This window comes from Hoplias malabaricus, chromosome 11, assembly GCF_029633855.1.
Source record: "Hoplias malabaricus isolate fHopMal1 chromosome 11, fHopMal1.hap1, whole genome shotgun sequence".
Classification (NCBI taxonomy): Eukaryota; Metazoa; Chordata; class Actinopteri; order Characiformes; family Erythrinidae; genus Hoplias; species Hoplias malabaricus.
In genome coordinates, this window is record NC_089810.1 from 38129274 (window position 1) to 38148802 (window position 19529).

At 42.4% G+C, this 19529-nt stretch overlaps 1 protein-coding gene across 4 annotated transcripts in view; it reads right to left on the reverse strand.

Annotated features, from left to right (window-relative positions):
• Positions 1-19529, reverse strand: part of kifc3 (kinesin family member C3) — a 44162-nt gene that overhangs the window by 12919 nt on the left and 11714 nt on the right. For 2 of the 4 annotated variants that reach the window (XM_066685532.1, XM_066685530.1), the window contains exons 3-10: positions 10221-10338; positions 7728-7870; positions 4372-4594; positions 3965-4104; positions 3321-3386; positions 2196-2327; positions 877-1158; positions 554-727 (exon numbers count right to left, since the gene is read on the reverse strand). In XM_066685532.1, coding sequence (XP_066541629.1) covers positions 554-727; positions 877-1158; positions 2196-2327; positions 3321-3386; positions 3965-4104; positions 4372-4594; positions 7728-7870; positions 10221-10302 — 1242 coding nt within the window. In that variant the 5' untranslated portion in view covers positions 10303-10338. Of the gene's footprint in view, positions 1-553; positions 728-876; positions 1159-2195; positions 2328-3320; positions 3387-3964; positions 4105-4371; positions 4595-7727; positions 7871-9960; positions 10090-10220; positions 10339-15711; positions 15804-19529 lie in introns of those variants that run through there. The other 2 variants (XM_066685531.1, XM_066685533.1) reach the window with 2 other exon arrangements.

The following is a 19529-nucleotide window of genomic DNA, read 5'->3' on the forward strand; positions in this document are numbered from 1 at the left end:
GACAACAAGAATAAAAGAAAGATATAAAAAATCAATAGCGCAAAAATTAAAAAACGTGTGTAAGTTGAGTAACAACTATTTAGACCCAATTTAACCAGTAGAGGACGCTAAAGAGATTAAAACATCATATAAAGTGCACGATTAACCAGTAAACCACCCAGCACTACTCAAATAATTTTTGATCCTGGCAGCCCTGATTCAGCCCTTGTGTTGTGACAGTGCAATTGGAGAGTGATGCAGACACCAAAGCGGAGGTATAAACGCTCACAACAGCGTAGGGCTCTTGAGTAGCCTATGGCTCTGTGTCTAGTCAACGCAGAGGCATACATTGGCCATAAAGTGTAGGTTTGACATAGAAGTATAAAATGGGCTTAATAATTAATCAAGCACCCAGGTACATTCCAAGTAGAAGTAATCACACAGAGGAGATGCAAAGATACCCAATGCAACCAATTATCCAAAACTAATTCTCTCACTCACACACGAGTATATTTAGAGTCATGTGTTAAATTATCTGGTATTCTTTCCTAATGCGCTATGAGGGGATGAGTACCTGCTGGCGTAACTGGCTGCTGGTTCTCTGACTTTCATGCAGTTGCTGCTCCAGCTCCCGGAGGAGCTCCCTTTGGACTCCAAGTTGCTCCTGGAGAGCCTGATTACGGGCCTGGGCCTCCATGAGAGCCTGCTTACACTGGGACGATTCCACCTCTACTGTCCTAGTCACATACTGTACGGAAAGAAATATACACAGAAATATAGAGAGGTAAATGAATAAACAACATACCTATTTTAATAATTAGATAAAGAATATTTATATCAACAAAACGCATGCTTCACTGTATATAGAAAAAGAAAAACAAACATTACATATCTCACCTTGACCTGTGGCGGTGCTGTGGCCTGGCGGCTCAGGGCTTCCTCTGCATCTCTGAGTCGAGCACTGAGCCGCTCCTCGCTCTCTGCCCTGCGCTGAGAGGCTTCCTCTAACTGCTGCTGGATCTCCTGTCTGCGCAGAGAGGCTGCCTCCAGCTGCTGCTGCAGCTGCACCACAAGGCTTGTTTTCTCTTGCAGCTGTAGCTCCAGCTCAGCGAGCCGCCGCTCACGCTCATGACACGTCTCCTCACAGTGAGACAGCTTCAGTCGCAACACCTCCACATCCTTACACACACACACACACACACAACATTCATGACCTAAACAGACATAACATTATGACCATCTCCAGACTGTTGTCCATCTGTTGCTCTATATATTTTGTTTTCCTTTTTCTCCATTCTTCAATGGTCAGGACATCCATAGTGTTGCATAATCTAGGGAGAGTCTGGTTCCTTTTGCCACTTAAAGTGGCTAAGAACCACCTACTACCGCAGGAAATGCAATTTGACTGACACGCAAAAGGACCAATCACAAGTTTGCTATCTTGGCAGGATGTTTGGAGGAAGTCTCTCATGTTGGATCAGAACCAGAGCCAGTACACAACGATACACTGAAGTGCGTATACGTGGATGTAAAGAGAGCTAATCGGAACGCAATTGGCAAAATCCTGACAGTGAAGCCAGATTACTGCACTGATAAAGTATCAGGCTCCGTCTGCTGGTGGACAGAGCATCTGTGGCTAAGCCTAGGACACTCACAGAGTTGTTATTATTTAACTTTTGGATCATTCTCAGTGGGTGGCACGGTGGCGCAGCAGGTAGTGTCTGCATGGGTTTCCTCCAGGTGACTGTCTGTGAGGAGTGTGGTGTGTTCTCCCTGTGTCTGTGTGGGTTTCCTCCGGATGCTTCGGTTTCCTCCCACGGTCCAGAAACACACATTGGCGACTTAAAAGTGTCCATATGTGTGAGTGAATGAGAGAGTGTGTGTCACCCTGTGAAGGACTGGCGCTATAGACTGGATGTCTATGTATATTGGTATTTCTGATAACATAATCCATTTCAAATTCTGGTGCGTACTTGTCCAAGTTAATTGGACTTAAGTCCAATTATGAGTTGTCAATTAATTCTAGGTGTGCATGTGTATGACTGCAGCCAGGATTCAATCAGTGTCTTTAACTGTCCAACTCTCCATTATTGGAACGTACAAGTGCAAGAGTTTTAAAATGAAAAAGGAGTTTTAACACTGAAATCAGCAGTAGGTGCGTGAGCGAGTGAGTGTTTGTCGGTCAGTACTTCATGCAGTGTGAGTTCATTCCTTACCTGACTGTGAGAGCATGCAGAGCTGGAGCAAGTGGCTGGAGGCTCGTGAGCATAACTGGCCCTCAGCTCCCCTTTGAGCCGCTGGTTCTCAGTCTCCAGCAGCTCCAGCTGCTTTTCCAGGTCTGTCGCCCCCTTTATACACACACAAACAGGCTGCTTTTAAACACTCTTAAATTAAGAGTCATGGTTTAAATACCTATACCCGTATATTTGGTCATCTAAAGCACCAACAAGCCCACACACTTTCAAATAAAATGTTCAGTCTGTTTTTTGTAGACACAACAATAGGGGAGAAATGAGAGAGCATAGGAATAGAAGGCAGAAAAATTAAGAGAACTAAGCAATATGGTGAAAGCGAGGGCTTCTGCTCTCTGGGCGCTCAGGTTGGGGTGAGCCATGGCTCATTATCATTTAAAGGAATAGGCACTGAAACAGGGCTGTTCAGACAAGTTGAGAATGGTGCAGAGGTGCTTGGTCCTTGGGGTAAGACCCCAAGAAGGTATATAAACCTGTGGATGTGGGGTATGAAATGTCACTTTTAAGGTGTACCCCCTGTGAACTGAGGCATTCAACAAAAAACATGAACAAAAATTGAGATCAAAATTCAACAAGAACCACTGTAAATGTCAGGAGGAGATGTATATGTTGTTCTCTGGAACTATGTAATTCCATTCCATTCATTGGATATTAATTGGAGGGTTGTTTGTCATCTTTAAAAGACCAATTTGCTTTTTCAGTATAAGGAAATTAATCATGAAATTTTTGTAAAATGTAGCTTTCTTGTAAAGGAAAAAAAACATTTAATGCTGACATTTTCTGTAGTTTTTCTACAAATTCAGGATACTTCTTTGTCACATAAACCACACAACAGACCTTGACCATGTGAAGCGAATGTATCCAGCTGAAGAACTGCATTCCTAGTGTTTTAAACAATGCATCCGTCTCCAATTTTCTCTCCTCTCCTCAGAATAAACCAGGTCAGCAGGTACAGCACAAGAGAATATTTAATTTACAGATTCCCTGATTTGTAAATCCTGCAGCGTTACTAAGGCTAACACAAAATGTTTTCACTTATAGCAACTTCTACCTGTACTTTTCTACAAGTAACTGTTTAACATTCATTACCAGTTCAGAGCGCAGTCTCTCCACCTCCTGCGTCTGGTCCAACAATTTCTTCTCCAGCTCCTCGATCTAAAATTAAACATTCATGTTACAATTCAGTCCAATTTTCATTCTATTATCAGTCCAAATTGAAAGAGAAAAGAACAGGGTAAACACATATAAACAAATATGCAGAACAGTTTACTGACTTTCCCTCAAAAAAGAATTACTAAGATAAACAATAGTACAGTCGGGTTTGTTGTGGTGAGGTTTATAGGAAATTTAGAGAATAGAAACATTGCTCAAAGCATTTTCATGTTTTAAAATGTCTGAACCCAGTTTCCCATCACTCTTTTTGGAAAAATAACATTTTGGGAATTAGTTTTAAGCATTTGAAAGCAATACAAATGATGAGCGCGAATTATTCAATCTTTAAACACTGTACTTTTTTTAAAAAAGCTAAACGCTTTGGACAGAACGTATGAACCTTTTGCTCATGTGGGTCTGTTTAGAAGCATGTTCAGACTAATGTGAGATGCATTAAAAGGTCACAGTAAAGTATGTGAAAGTGTGAACAGGAAAAAACCAAACCAGAACAAATAAACTAAATAAATAAATAAATAAAGTACAGTATAATACAGAATCCTGTAGATATACTCTGTGCTTACCTGTGTGTACAGCCCTGTGATGAGAGCGAGCTGTTGTGCCTCCTCTTTGTGCAGAGAGTGCTGTGTCTGAACTTTACTTTCAGGAGCAGGTTCTGGATGATCCTGTAGCCTTTTTGATCCCGCACTTGACAGGCTTACACCTATAACACAGACATCTGTCAAAATACAACCAAAGCAACTAATACCTGCCACAGCACAGCTACGTTTATGAAACACTACCAAAAAAATAAAACGAGTATTGCCATTTTATTCTATGTTTCACACACTGTGCTAAAGTAACACCAGTTAAACATGACTGATGATGCTATACATAACCTACAATTACCTGTACTTACAGTCATCCCCAAGTCCTGTTTCTGAAGAGCACAGAAAAATGCAGTACATCCTTCATCATTTCTCTCACTTACCTGTTGTGGAGTCAGCTTGGTTGAGCTGGTTCTCCTGGAGGTTGGGCTGTTCTTGAGGCTCTTTGTTGGTATATTGGTGCCCTAGGTTGATTTCTATTTGACCTTGTCTAGCTGTGTGTTCTTGGTAGACGTTCTGAGTCTGAAGTTGCTGTAGGAGGAGTCTTTTGGTGGCGTCTTCACTACACAGTCGAGCTTGGAACTCGCACACTTTCTCCTGCAGTGCCTGCAAAAGGATCAAAGTCACAGTGTATTCACCGAAATGCACCATGCCCTGCTATGGAAGAAATGGGTGAAAAAAGTGTGTGTGTGTGTGTTATATATAAAAAACCTATGGCATAAAACTATGAGAAATAGAAAAGGGAAGCTTGCAACTACCCTTCTAGAACCAGTTCTGGCTAACAAAAAGCCACTCATGCTACCAAAAATGGACCCCATTCACACACGCACTCCAGTCAGCTTCTCTACCAGCAGAGAACAGCACTGTGGAAAATGTAGAATGTTCCACCTTTTTCACATTTGGAAGCACAGTACATAGACAACAGGAGCTCACAGCTAAGCACAAAGGTGGAGAATGAGAGGGGAATTACGTAGGCAGATGTCCAGGAACAAGACAAAGTGACCTTCTGTACAGGTGAAATGGTGCAGAGGCAGCCAAGAAAAACAAAGACAGAAGAAGACAGGAAAAGCAGTAACATCACAAACCAATATATACAATGTCCTGTCCATTACAGATGCCCTATGACAATCTATCAGAGCTTCACATAGGGCACAGGGCAAATGAGAAATAACTAACATATTGTGTAATATAACTAATCAAAATATAGGGTGTATTTGTAAATATATTTTACCATTTATAATAATTCATGTATTACATGTATGTGCTTTTGTGTTTCCCTTAAAACATACTGTGTATTGTATATGGATTAAACTAAACAGTACATTATCAATGGTTTCCTCAACAATCAGAAGTGATTAGACAACAAGGTGTATTTTAAATCACCCTGAACATCAATTATTTAAACAATAAAATCTATAGCAACAGCTAAAATAACAAGTCATTGGTGAGTGTTGAGAGGCACTTTTCTTTCTCTAAGAAAAACAAACAGCACGACAATAAAAGCCAAAATTGTCTCGTCTTTCCCAGGGCAAGTCCTAGACCACAATAGAAAGCTTTAAATAAGAGTTCCAAAACATACTCAAACAAGCAGAAAGACACAGTTTTGCCTCTGGTCAGCCAAGTCCAGCGTTTAAGTGATTAATCGGATTTGGATTATGCGTACAGTATAGGCATTGTGTTGGACTATAGCATGTGAACCAGGTGTGCTCTGTTGCCACGACAGTCCCAGGCCAAGGCTATTGTGTGCATTCAGAGAGTCATTCTAAATTCAAAAAGACCAGGCCTCCCACCGAGAAGAGAATATAGTACATGTGATCGCCATCCAATCAGAAGATGAGCATGAACCAAGGAACCCTGACGAGAGGAGATCCTTTTTTTAAATGCACATAAAGGAAGACTAAAGCGTTTTCACCAATTTAGAACTGAATTATTTGCCCCGTTTAAAAGCTACAGTACAGGTCATAGCCTCCATACATGGAAGTTACACTGTAACATCACTTTAACTGGGTTCAAGTCCTAAATAGGTTGCTGAAGCCGAGGGATCTGTGACTAAGCACATACTTCTGAGCTCTGGGCTCAAATGTCATTGTCTGCAAGTGTCACTTTCTTACAGGATAATCAAAAACGTGACCGCAAACGTCAACCTTGCAAGCTCCAAGCAATAAAGGTGCCCCTCTCAGTTATTTCTGACTTAACAACTACCGGGACGACTACAGTGACCACAAACCTATCTGCATCAACATTGCAGCTATCAAAAGTAATCACTAAACCACAAAACTATAACACAACGGCTAATTAGAGAGTTACAAAGACAATCCTTGCCCCCATATTAATGTCAATGTGCTTAAAAATAAAAGCAAAATGAGAAAATCAAAGGAATTAACCTGCATCAATAATATTTAATGCATTCACTTCATTACAAATCATGCATTTATTATATCTGCACTGGATTAATTGAAGGAACAGAACCATTGAATATAAAAAAACAGAATAAGACTATAAATGTACTCACCTGAACTTCATACTGTAGCCAGTGTTAAACCAGTACTTTTTCCCCGTACTGAACAACAAGCCGTTGTTTCTTAAAGTCCCTAATATGGTGTATTCAGGCTATTATGATCCAACTCTGAAATTAGGCTAAGTATGTGAGCTTTGATTAGAAACAAACTAATACTGAAGTAGTCCCGCATAACAGCACACTTAAACAACCACCTAATAAACAAACTAAATAAACACACCATGTGTTCACAAAGCATTTAAAAGAAGCTTTAAACAGTATGAGGCCCAAGGCACACACTGTAGCTTCAATTACAACAAAGAGATTAAATCCTAGAGGAAAGTGTGTTTTACTGGTCACGGTAAAACATAGAACAAAAATGTCTCTTCTACATTTAACCCATCCTTAGCAGTGAACACATGTAAACACACACTAGTGCAGTAAACTCCCCCAATTTCCCTGCAGACTGTGGTGATCAAACCAGCCCCAAAAATCCTAAACGCTCCTCTAACCATTAGGCCATTGCTGCCTAATTTCAGTGTTAAAAAAAAAATAGGAATCAGTAGAAAACAGTAGAGAAAGATATTTAAAAACATGATAATAATAATAATAATAATAATAGTAAGTAAAATTTACAATAGTTATATAGAATGCATTATTCTTAAAACAGAAATAAAAGTGCAGAAAATATTAAGCTCTTAGGCTACAGGAGAATCAGAATCACTTTATTGGCCACTGTGCTTGCACAAACAGGCATTTGTTCTCCACATTTAACCCAACCCATGCAGTGAAACACTAGCGAACACTAGGGGGCAGTGAGCACACATGCCCAGAGCTGTGGACAGCCCTAGCCAGAGCACCCGGGGAGCAGTTGTGGGGTAGGTGCTTTGCTCAAGGGCTCTTTAGTCAGGACATGCCAGCTCTGGGGATCGAACCCCGGTTCCCTAACCACCAGGCCACGCCTCCCCTTATTTCCTGTCAGAAGTGGGATTGGCTGCGTCTATAGATGAACAGCTATAGAACAAAGTTTATAGCTGAGCAGAACTTGTTGGAAATGCTGTATATTAAAATGTATTATTGATTTTACTGCAATAGTATCTACAAAGATAAATATTATGCTTTTTCTATAATGTTATGCAGTTAGATGTAGTCCCTATGTCTACACTTTATCTTGCCATGTGATTGAATATCAGCGTAAGACCAAATTTCCCACGTTGGAATATTCGTACATAAAAGAGCTACCTGTATGAGCAGCTGTTGCTGGTCAGAGAGCGGAGGATCAGAAAGGTCAGAGGTCAAACAGTTGCGCTGGAGGACTGTATTAGGCAACGTCAAGAAGGAGTTCTCCTCCTCACCATCACTCATCAGGAAATCCACTGAACTTGCTGCAGAGATAAACACAAACACGATGGTGAGATAAACGTAAAAAGCTCTTTTCTTCTACATACCTCTGTAGTCATATCAAAATCTCATCTCAGATAACACTGAACGATTTACTATTTAAATGTCACTTTCGTTAAAAGAAGGCCTTGCAGCTTCAGAAGCTACCCGAGTGTCCTCTTTTTCATCCAGTGGGTGTCTGTTTCACTTCCTCTCAATCCTTTTCTCTCTGTTCCCACAATAACAAACTCAAGGTCCTTCAGGCTCCATGGAAACCAACACAGCACGATAAGCTCAAAGATAACAGCCTTATGCGGGTGACATATTAAGTACGTGTGTGTTTGAGAGTGATTACTAATTCTAGGTTTCTTAATCCACGGTGCAGATAACAAGAAAACAAAGACAAAACATTACACTGTGCACTATATCAATAAATGCACAGAAAACGTTGTAGGTTATTTATTTTGCTGGTAAACAACCCACATCAGCTGCGTGACATGGATACTGCTGGTCTAAGGGCTACCCAAGGTGCGAAATTACCACTTTCATTTGAAAGAGAATCTTAGCTAAATACACGGGGTAAAAATTTGGCACTAGTAATTAGGGCTGTTGTGGTGATATAATTCCCTGTGCTGTGTTTTAATGGAGCTCACAACTTCAATATGCGACATTACCCCCCTAAATTACACTCATGTCACCTGGAACGGGCCTGAACTGTTCCTTTTGAGGCTGCTCCATGACTCGGTGCTGGAGGAGGTAGCTGTGCTTCGATAGCTAGATGACAGGGAGTTAGACGAGACTCAAATTCACATTTCCCTCATTTCACACTGACTTTTCTGCCACAGATTTTGCACATCGCCTCATCTTCATTGCCTGGTTCTCCCTTTTCATTTGGTCGAAAGCTGAGAACGTTCCCAAACTGGTGAAGTTGCGTTTGGTTTTGCGACTAGGTTTGCTGCCATTGTGTCCATTTTATAAAAGACGACTGACGCTCAGTCGTTCAGCTGCAGTTCAGATGCTAAGAGTTGGGGAAAAAATACACTCAAACGTTTTCGGTTACGATTTCTTAAACAAATGTATTTCACATTTGTGCTATTCAACATTCATTACATTCAGTTCCTGTCATGCTCAGATTTAGATCATAAAGGCCACTCCAACTTGAAGTTTTCCACAATCCCCATGCAGTGAAAAGTTAAACCCATCTAGTCAATGCTTGGTGTTGAGCAAAAGGCTTTAATGGCAGCTGATCCACAGAATCTCGTTTAATTTCATGTTTTCCTGTGGTGATTATACAAGCTGTGCCTACATAGTTCCATTTCTGTGAGCACAATGGGTGCACCATAAAGTAGGTGAATTCATTAATAAGAGGTGCCCATAACTGTGACACACACAATGCTTGAAAAGGACAGAAAGGCTTCAGAGGGTGTCTAACATTCAGTGAGAAATTACCCCATGAAACAGTGTGTTTATGTGTTTTCCAAAGACACCGCAGGTAATTCTTCCTGAGTGCGTCTGTCAGATTGTGCAAAACTGTCCTCTCATCAGTGTCACAGTCTGCTTCCCACTGTGTCAAGTTTTCACTTCACGGTAAGAATGATCTTTAATCTATTTTTAGCATGTTGAATATCTCAGTAAGGAAATGAACATGACTGTTCTGACTGAACCTAGAGATATGGTCAAAGGGATGCCCCAGTATGGGAAATGAGGCCCAAAACCTGACGTTTATTATGTAATTTCTCTGCCCAATGTGATATAGATATATGATTTGGCAAATGTTCAAGTCTCGTAAACTGATTTTAATAATCAGTTGTATACACTGCGACAAATGTCATACATTAGGTTCATGGTGCATTGGCAAAACATATGGAAAATACACTACACTGTAAAAGTATTGAGAAAAAAACCCAAAAAACAAACAATACGATGAGAATGTGGATATGAAACTGACTAGATTTATGATTTAATTATTTAATTTGCCAGAATATAAAAGGAGACCATTTTTCTCCCAAAGCCACATACACACACAAACAAAAACCCATTGTCCAAACAGCCCTTTTAAAACCTGGCGTCCCCAAGCAGCTTTACCAGTCTGTACCTGGAGCCAGTGCACATTCCTTTTACCCTCCATTCAGTCTGCAAACTTGTTCTTCTTCTTTCCCATTCCCTTATTCCTCATCCTTCTCTCTTCTTCAGTGCTCACTCTCCTCAACTGTGTCAGTCACCCCCCTAGCTTTCCCCTACTCTCATTCTCTCTCTCTCACACACACACATTCACACACACACACACACACACCTCGCAGCCATCTGAAAAATGTTGCCACACTGGTTTAAGAAAAGCCATGTGACCGTGCTCACCATCCAATGAGAGGTCTTTGTTCCAAAGTTCCTGCAGGCAGGGGGTGTGGCCGAGGTCCCAGGTCTTCCGTGTGCTGAACATGACCGCCGGGCCGAAAAGACCACACCGCTGGACCGGCTACACACAGACAAAACCCAGAAAGAATAAACAGTTACAACAACAGTAAAGCTTCAAAGTATAATCCTTTTAAATAATGTTTCACTTTCATATTTTTTATATTTAAAACCACCATAAGACAACTGCTGCTCATATGTTGGGTGGTGACATAGTCCACAGTTAGATGATTTTGGGGTTAAATTTAATAATTTTAAAAACTGATATTACAGGTGATACATTTATACCAATTTAGACATAGCACTAAATATTTGACAGCCAAGGTCAGGCACGGCGACTCAGAGCGCATTCAAACAATGCATTAACCACTGTTTCGCAGGAGCCTATGTCTGCCTTTTAGCCATGGTGTACTCGCATTCCAGGACACTGACCACAACCATGGCTCTGACTAATCAGATTATCATGACCACAACTTTTGCACGCAAAGTTTAAAGTCCATAAACACAGACAGAGGGTACAGCAGTTATGAGTGCACTTAATACTGAGGGGGCAGAAGCCACTCACACGTCACATACCGTGTAAATAGAGAAAGATGTTTTTTACAATATTGTGTAATATTCGGTTTCATTTGATATTCATATGTTTTTAAAATATTGTGATCCTGAGTTAATATTTCACAGCACTGCCAAAAAGCAGCCATGGAGCTTCATCATCTTGGTCATGATCCAAGATCTTACTCCGGTTACTCCAGTACAGCACTACTGGGCATACAACCATAGCAGAACCTGCAAACATCACATCAAACACCTGTACTGTTTAGCTGAGGAGCTGCAGAGCAGTATGATACACACACACTACATAGTTCAGACCACAGACTAACCCTTAACTCTCTAAGAATAGGAATACCCAAACACACAAACAAACCCCATGTCCTTTTTTCTTCTGGTCATTGCTGTAGACATAACGGCTCTGGTATGGTTCCCTCTCCATCCAGCGCTTTTGAAACAGTGACCCCATCCAGCCCAGCATCATTCCCCGATGCTAAACTAGTTAGCAGCTAACATTAGCATTAACCGTTTTAAGCTTCCTATCGCGGCAGACAGAAGTAGGAGGGAAAACTGAAGGAAGAGAGCAGAGCTATTTGTTGACAGGTAAGAGTGCTCCATCTCTTCCCCACTCCCGTTGTGATTACCCATAATCCTTTAAGCCCGTCAGCAGATGGCCTTCTGCTACCTCCCTCGCGTCTTCTGATGCAGGGACCAGACGTTCCAGGCCAAATCCAGAGGCAAACCCTCAATTACACCAATGGGCTTTCCACATGGGATCTTCAAAATGTGCTGTATGATGTATTAAAAGTACAACAGCACTACGTGGACAACAATGCTTTGTTGCTCAATATAACAAACGGTATACGCTAACATGACTCAAATGGACAAACGCATGGCTACATTAGCAAACTGTAAACAGGGAAGAGTTTTATTCTGTAAAATATAAGGGTTTCCTTCTAGAAACATAAGCTATAACCAACATTCTGTTTATTTTAAAACACAGTGTGATGTATGTTACGCCATGTTGTTTAAAATGGCCTGTTCTACTCAAGACCATTCTACTTTATGATGAGGAAACCACTTCTAAAGCCTCTAGAGAACCATAGCACACTTGACCTCTCTCTGCCTCCTAACCTCTTTTTTTAAATGTAGAAGATCAACACATGATACCATTCGATCAGCTGTAGTCCACCTTTTACATTGGAAAGTTTGAAGAAGCCTACAGTGGAATTTTTCATATTCAGGTTTTTACACACAGCATGTCTCAACACTTTAAACCACTGTGATATTGGCTGATGAACACTAGAGGGCCACAGTACGGTCATGGCCTTGAAACGACATGATCAGGTTTACCCCAAACATTTAATTAATAAGTCTCTCCAAAATATTCAAGGCAAACATTCGTGCACGAAATCTCACTCTCTCCTGGTCCAGTCTCTCTCCACAGTGTCAGCTTACTCACCTGAGAGTAAAACACTATCAGTTTCAGCTCTGGGTTTGGTTGTCCCTTGGGAAGCTGAGGACAACAGACCGCAGTGTGTACAGCTATATCCATTTATCAGACGCCACGGAGCAACTTGTCACTTACATCACATGCCGCCTCTTGGTTTAGTTTGTAAAAACAGCTTAATATTCAAGATGTTTCTAAAAGGGATCAAGCAAATATGCCTTCGTTATGTCTCAGAAAGCGTGGAGGCTTCTTAAGGTTTCTAGAAAAGAATAAGTGGAGAATAATTCAAGCTTCAGATATCTGTCTCTGTTCGTTCACCACAGCCCCTCAATATCACACCAAGATATTCTCTGTCTTAACATCTGCAGCACATGCAGGGTGTGAATCTCATTAGCCCACTTCTGTTATAGCTCTCTTTCCAGTGTCTCATAAGCTTCAGCCTTGTTCTGCGACAACAAGCTGCTACAAAATTAAACAGCACTTTGTGTTTTCCACACCATTTCATTGTTCATCTGCATAATTTAACATTAATACAAGTACATATTTCGAAGGCATGAACTGCATGCATGTAACTGAGAGTATGCGCAAGTATGTGTACTACATGTGAGAATATATAAAGCTACATGTGTGAATAATAGCCCAGTTGTGGCATGTGTGTGCATCATTGGTCAGAGAAATGAAGGAAAATAATAGCTTCAATGGTAGTAGTTAACAAAGGCTTTTATAAGTGACCAGAAAGCTAGAGTTGACAAAGCATTTCATCATTACACCTCACTAGTGCATCAATTATTCATCAGCCCCACACAGAGAGCACCCTCCTTATACTCAAGCATTTAGGTGTTAACCTTAAGTCAAAAAGATTTACTGCAGGGTTTCTATGACTATCGATATGAAAATATTCTTTGAAATCATGTTGCTGAGTAAAGAGTTATTACTCATACCCACATAGACACACTGACACAGAGATGTTCACAAAGGCAATGAAAAGTGTAGAGAAGTGTGTTTTTGGACTGTGGGAGGAATCTGGAGCACCCAGAAGAAACCCACGCAGACACAGAGAGAACACACCACACTCCTCACAGACAGTCACCCGGAGGAAACCCACGCAGACACAGGGAGAACACACCACACTCCTCACAGACAGTCACCCGGAGGAAACCCACACAGACACAGGGAGAACACACCACACTCCTCACAGACAGTCACCCGGAGGAAACCCACACAGACACAGGGAGAACACACCACACTCCTCACAGACAGTCACCCAGAGGAAACCCACACAGACACAGGGAGAACACACCACACTCCTCACAGACAGTCACCCAGAGGAAACCCACGCAGACACAGGGAGAACACACCACACTGCTCACAGACAGTCACCCAGAGGAAACCCACGCAGACACAGGGAGAACACACCACACTCCTCACAGACAGTCACCCAGAGGAAACCCACGCAGACACAGGGAGAACACACCACACTCCTCACAGACAGTCACCCAGAGGAAACCCACGCAGACACAGGGAGAACACACCACACTCCTCACAGACAGTCACCCGGAGCGGGAATCGAACCCACAACCTCCAGGTCCCTGGAGCTGTGTGACTGCGACACCTACCTGCTGCACTACTCTGAAATAAATGATTAGTCATCCTTGGTCAGGTTTATGCTTTAAAGTTAGCTACTGGGTTTAGTTTACACACGTTAAAAACTTGAGATTACAGAAATATACATTCCTTTCTGCTTCCGAGGTATGGCTCTGTAATGCAGTACAACACAGCTGTCTCACTGTTTATCTGCTGCTTCTCAAATGAACATGCATGTGAAGTGAAATAGGTAACCAAAGCCCAATTCTCGTTATAAAAAGCGTTATTTAATTATTAGATACATTTTGTTGTAGATTTATTTTGTCTCTCATTTGGCCAAAGACTGAAAGATGTCATTGTTAACCATTTTAGGGCCCAAATAAATAAATACATTTGCGGTGCTTCCCTGTTAGCAGTTGTACTTGAACTAGCAGTTGGGGTGGTTCTACCTACAAGTAGCGAAGTTATTAGCTTAACTACTTTTCAGTAGACACGCAATAGACCAGAGACCAGAGTGAACGGGACTAAACAGAGGAAGGGTTTGCTGAACTGAACGTTTTTACATGCAGGTTGAACAGAACGCAACAACAAAATTGCCATTTGTTTTTAATATTTTATATCTGTATGTGTCTATTGATAAGCCACAACGTGTCATAATTGGAATAAAGGCAGTGTGAGACGAGTGACAACAGTGAATTTAACGACAGGGCACAGCTCAGAGACATCACGCTGTAAACTTGTTCTCTTAAATCAGTACTTGGGGATGGTATATAACCCATACAACAGATGAATAGACAAACCGTGTAAAAGTACGTAATAAAATGTAAATTCGACTGGTACATACCTGAATATAAAGTAACATTAGAGAAAGCATGGTACCCTTCTTTTAGACATGATAATAACATCTAAATATCTGTAGATACCTAAATTTGCCTGAAAATGTGCTCATTCAATATGTTTTATTTCGTAATCTTTGGATTAAAAACGTTACATTCATGTTACACACCAGCCAACAGTTACAGACTCTCTAGTGCAGTTTATCTCAATCTCCACCAAAGAGTACTACTATATCATGAGACCCTGCTGCTATTCTCCAGATGAAATTACATTATTCCAAATACACCCTTTAAATACACCCTTTGTAGTGCTAATAGTTGTAGATTATTATGCCATGAGAAGATTTAGTCATTGTCCAGCGCAGTATGTTGCAATATAAAATGGGGGCGGGGTGTGCGACTGTCCACAACCAACAGTCTTCCACCCATTCATGCCAAAATTGTTCCTGTGGTCAAGCAGGCTGTCGCTGTCTGCAGCAAACTGTACATCTGCAGACACTCTGCCTTTGTCTCACACACACCAAATATAAAAGAACACGTAGGGACAGCACATTCAGTGTATAGTGCATTTACAATGTAACTATGCAAGACTTCACAGGCCTCCATCCCTCAGTTATAAAAGAATAACATATCCTTCCATCCACTCATCCTGCTGTTTAAGTGTGGGGTTGAATCCCTGTTTTCCTCCAGTCCAAACATCTGTCTGCACTGACTTGTGTAAAGCACTGATCAGCAACATGCACCAAACTGTTACAGTGAGTTATGCAATGACATATGCGTCAGGACAGTGCTAGACATTGTGCATCTCGTTTATTCAAGTGGATCAAGCTTTTATCACATGGAAAAAAAAAGCCTCTCTAAGGTCAGGAGAAAGCTTTGCATTAATGAGATATTTAATGCTGGTGGAGCATCAGCTAAATGAACAGATGAATTCAAACAAAGAGCCACGTTAAACAAAAAAAAAACCCTAAATACCCTGAAATATTTAGCAATTTTAATCATTTCTATTAGTGCTTACCTCTTTCCCTGCAGTCTCCAGATCTTACTCATTCCGCCATTGTGATGGAACCTGGGCTATATGGAGTACTGACACATATACACACACTCCCTCTCTCCCCTCCCTCTCTGTCGCAAAGCCACCAGCTGCCCCCACTTCTTCCCGTTCTTGCTCATACACAGCCTATGCTCTCTCTCCCTCACACACACACACACACACACATCCATCCAGACATACACGCTATGCTCTCGTTCGCTGTTCCTTAGTAACAGTGGAATCGGAGCCAGCATCACGACCCCCTCCCCCTTTTTCTTCATCTGCTCCCCAACATCCTCCCTCACCCTCCCTCCCTTCCTCACTTTCCCTCGGCTATACGGATAAATATTTCATCCACAAATGAAACGTAGTCTTTGCTCCTCCTACTGAACCATTACTACTTTGTATGTATGTGTGTGTGTGTGTGTGTGTGTGTGTGTTAGGGTCACATGGCATCCAAGTGCTCCCCGTTGTGTTAAATATTAACGCGTAACTTTACACGTATGACTGCGTGTATGCACATGCACCCACTGTAAGCCTGTGAATGGAAAGGAGGCCATTGCTGTTGTACTACAATAGATTATAAATTAAGGCTATTAAATTTTTTTTTAAGTGACTCAAATCTGATTTTCTGCCTTAAAATGTGACACAGATCTGACATTTTCAAAGCTGTGCAATCCTAAGTTTTCAAAACTGATGAGTCCACTTTCATATGTGGTCCTAGACTACGAGTGTGAACGGTCAGATCTTATTGGAAGCATGTTTTTGTCTGCACATGTGTGCTTTGTGCTGTTGAGACAACATGCAGGCTGTGTCTCAAATGGCTTCACGCTTCCTACAAAGCGCACTGTGCAGGTGATTAAACTATAGATTCTGCACCAAAAACAATGCACTTAATGTTAGCAAAAGGGCGGCACGGTGGTGCAGCAGGTTAGTGTCGCAGTCATTCAGCTCCAAGGACCTGGAGGTTGTGGGTTTGATTCCCCCTCCGGGTGACTGTCTGTGAGGAGTGTGGTGTGTTCTCCCCGTGTCTGCGTGGGTTTCCTCCGGGTGACTGTCTGTGAGGAGTGTGGTGTGTTCTCCCCGTGTCTGTGTGGGTTTCCTCCGGGTGACTGTCTGTGAGGAGTGTGTTGTGTTCTCCCCGTGTCTGCGTGGGTTTCCTCCGGGTGACTGTCTGTGAGGAGTGTGGTGTGTTCTCCCCGTGTCTGCGTGGGTTTCCTCCGGGTGACTGTCTGTGAGGAGTGTGGTGTGTTCTCCCCGTGTCTGCGTGGGTTTCCTCCGGGTGACTGTCTGTGAGGAGTGTGGTGTGTTCTCCCCGTGTCTGCGTGGGTTTCCTCCGGGTGACTGTCTGTGAGGAGTGTGGTGTGTTCTCCTCGTGTCTGTGTGGGTTTCCTCCGGGTGACTGTCTGTGAGGAGTGTGGTGTGTTCTCCCCGTGTCTGTGTGGGTTTCCTCCGGGTGACTGTCTGTGAGGAGTGTGGTGTGTTCTCCCTGTGTGCGCGTGGGTTTCCTCCGGGTGACTGTCTGTGAGGAGTGTGGTGTGTTCTCCCTGTGTTCTCCGGTTTCATCCCACAGTCCAAAAAACACACGTTGGTAGGTGGATTGGCGACTCAAAAGTGTCCATAGGTGTGGGTGTGTGAGCAAATGTGTGTGTGTGTGTGTGTGTGTGTTGCCCTGTGAAGGACTGGCACCCCCTCCAGGGTGTATTCCCGCCTTGCGCCCAATGATTCCAGGTAGGCTCTGTACCCACCGCGACCCTGAACTGGATAAGGGTTACAGATAATGAATGAATTAATTTTAGAAAGGGAGCAGTGCAAAAGCTGCCATTTAAGGACCGTCATCCTGCACTACATAGGGACCCATTTGGGAGAGAGCTGCATAAATAGATCAATGTGCACATGAATGAGGTCACGGGGACAGATTTGTTCACATTGTCGACTGATAACAGTCACTTATGTTTATGAATGTGAACCACAAAGATAGTCCAATCCAATCTGAGCATCGAGTTAAAGAGGCTTGCAATGTGAATGTAAACTAATACATTTCACTTAAATGAAGAAGGAGCGATTCTACTCTGATCTCCTCCCAGATCACTGCACTCCTCACTCCATCAACCACAATGACTATAGCAACCTGCAGGCGAACAATCATTTCGGCCTCTTGTATCCTCAGTCTTTTTGTCATCATCGTAGGTGAGGCCACAGATCCACCAATATATTGACAGCTTTGCATTGTGGCTCAGCTCCACCTTTACCTCAATGGTCCAGAACAGCAAACACATTACTACAGTGGCTGCAGCTAAGCTAAGATCGATTTCATGTTCCCACTACCCTTCAATCGTGAACCAGACCCCAGTAAACCTGAACTCATTCACTTGGGATAGCCTTTCACCCCATACCTGGAGGGAGCATTCTACATTTTTCTTGGAGATAACCATGGCCTCAGATTTGTCAAGTGTCCGCTGGGGGACTCCATGAAGAAGCCAGACAGACAACAGCATTGCAAATATCAGGAAGACATCCTGTCCCACACTATGCTTTGCCACTGTGTCCATGAATACAAGAAACAGAAGTGGAGACAAGGCACAGTCTTGCTGAGTCCAACATCCACACTAAACAAGCTTGACATCGTGCCAAGTATGCACATAAATCTCACACTCAGAGTACAAGGATCAAATGGTTCAACCCAGTGTCCCTGGCACCAGTGGCGCCAGAAAGAATAAAGTTCAAAGCACACCGGTATGTAAGCAGGTTCAATCAGTCAGGTTCCAACACAGGCATATACACAGGGGCACCACCAGGGACTTTGGGCCCAATGAAAACATAAGGATGGGTCCTTCATCTGATGGCCAGTATGGTGTAGGGCCTCCTTTTGCAGTCAATTAGTCTTGGGAATGACATATACAAGTCCTGCACAGTGGTCAGAGGGATTTGAAGCCATTCTTCTTGCAGGATAGTGGCCAGGTCTCTACGTGATGCTGGTGGAGGAAAACGTTTCCTGACTCGCTCCTCCAAAACACCCCAAAGTGGCTCAATAATATTTAGATCTGGTGACAGTGCAGGCCATGGGAGATGTTCAACTTCACTTTCATGTTCATCAAACCACTCTTTCACCAGTCTCGCTGTGTGTATTGGTGCATTGTCGTCCTGATACACGGCACCGCCTTCAGGACACAATGTTTGAACCATTGGATGCACATGGTCTTACTGGTGCAATGTGCAGTTAATGAAGACTGGCCACCAGGCTGCTCCAATTTAGCCAGTGAGCAGCCAGTGTTCTCTACCCATCATTCAGTGCTTCAACCAATGGAGTCACAGTCCCTCTCCTACAGGGGTCTGTTTTGCTGCGGTGACAGCAACAGGTCAGTTGTGCTACTCCTGGAACTTACAGCTCTGCTTTAAATAGAACTAATATTAGCATCGTATCTTGGAGAAACTACATTTCATTCTCCCTCAACACATTTGTTATGAAGCCCACCCACCAGTGCCTTTCACATTAAATCACTCTACATGGTATGTTTAAAAATTCATCACATAACTTTACAATTGTTTTTTTTAATATATGAAAGTGCCTCTTAATAATTTTACAGATGTAACTTTCCCTGTGATATTCTCACACACAGTGCTACAAACAGTGAAGCACATGCATGACTGCTCATTCATTTGGGTTGTGTATGTCTTTTAACGGCATATTCAATAGGGACTTGATACACTGACTCCATTCTTCTCCTGGGACACTCACTCATTCTTGTTCACCTCCCACTGAGGCACTGCTCAGTAACTGGGTTATAAACACAAGCACCATT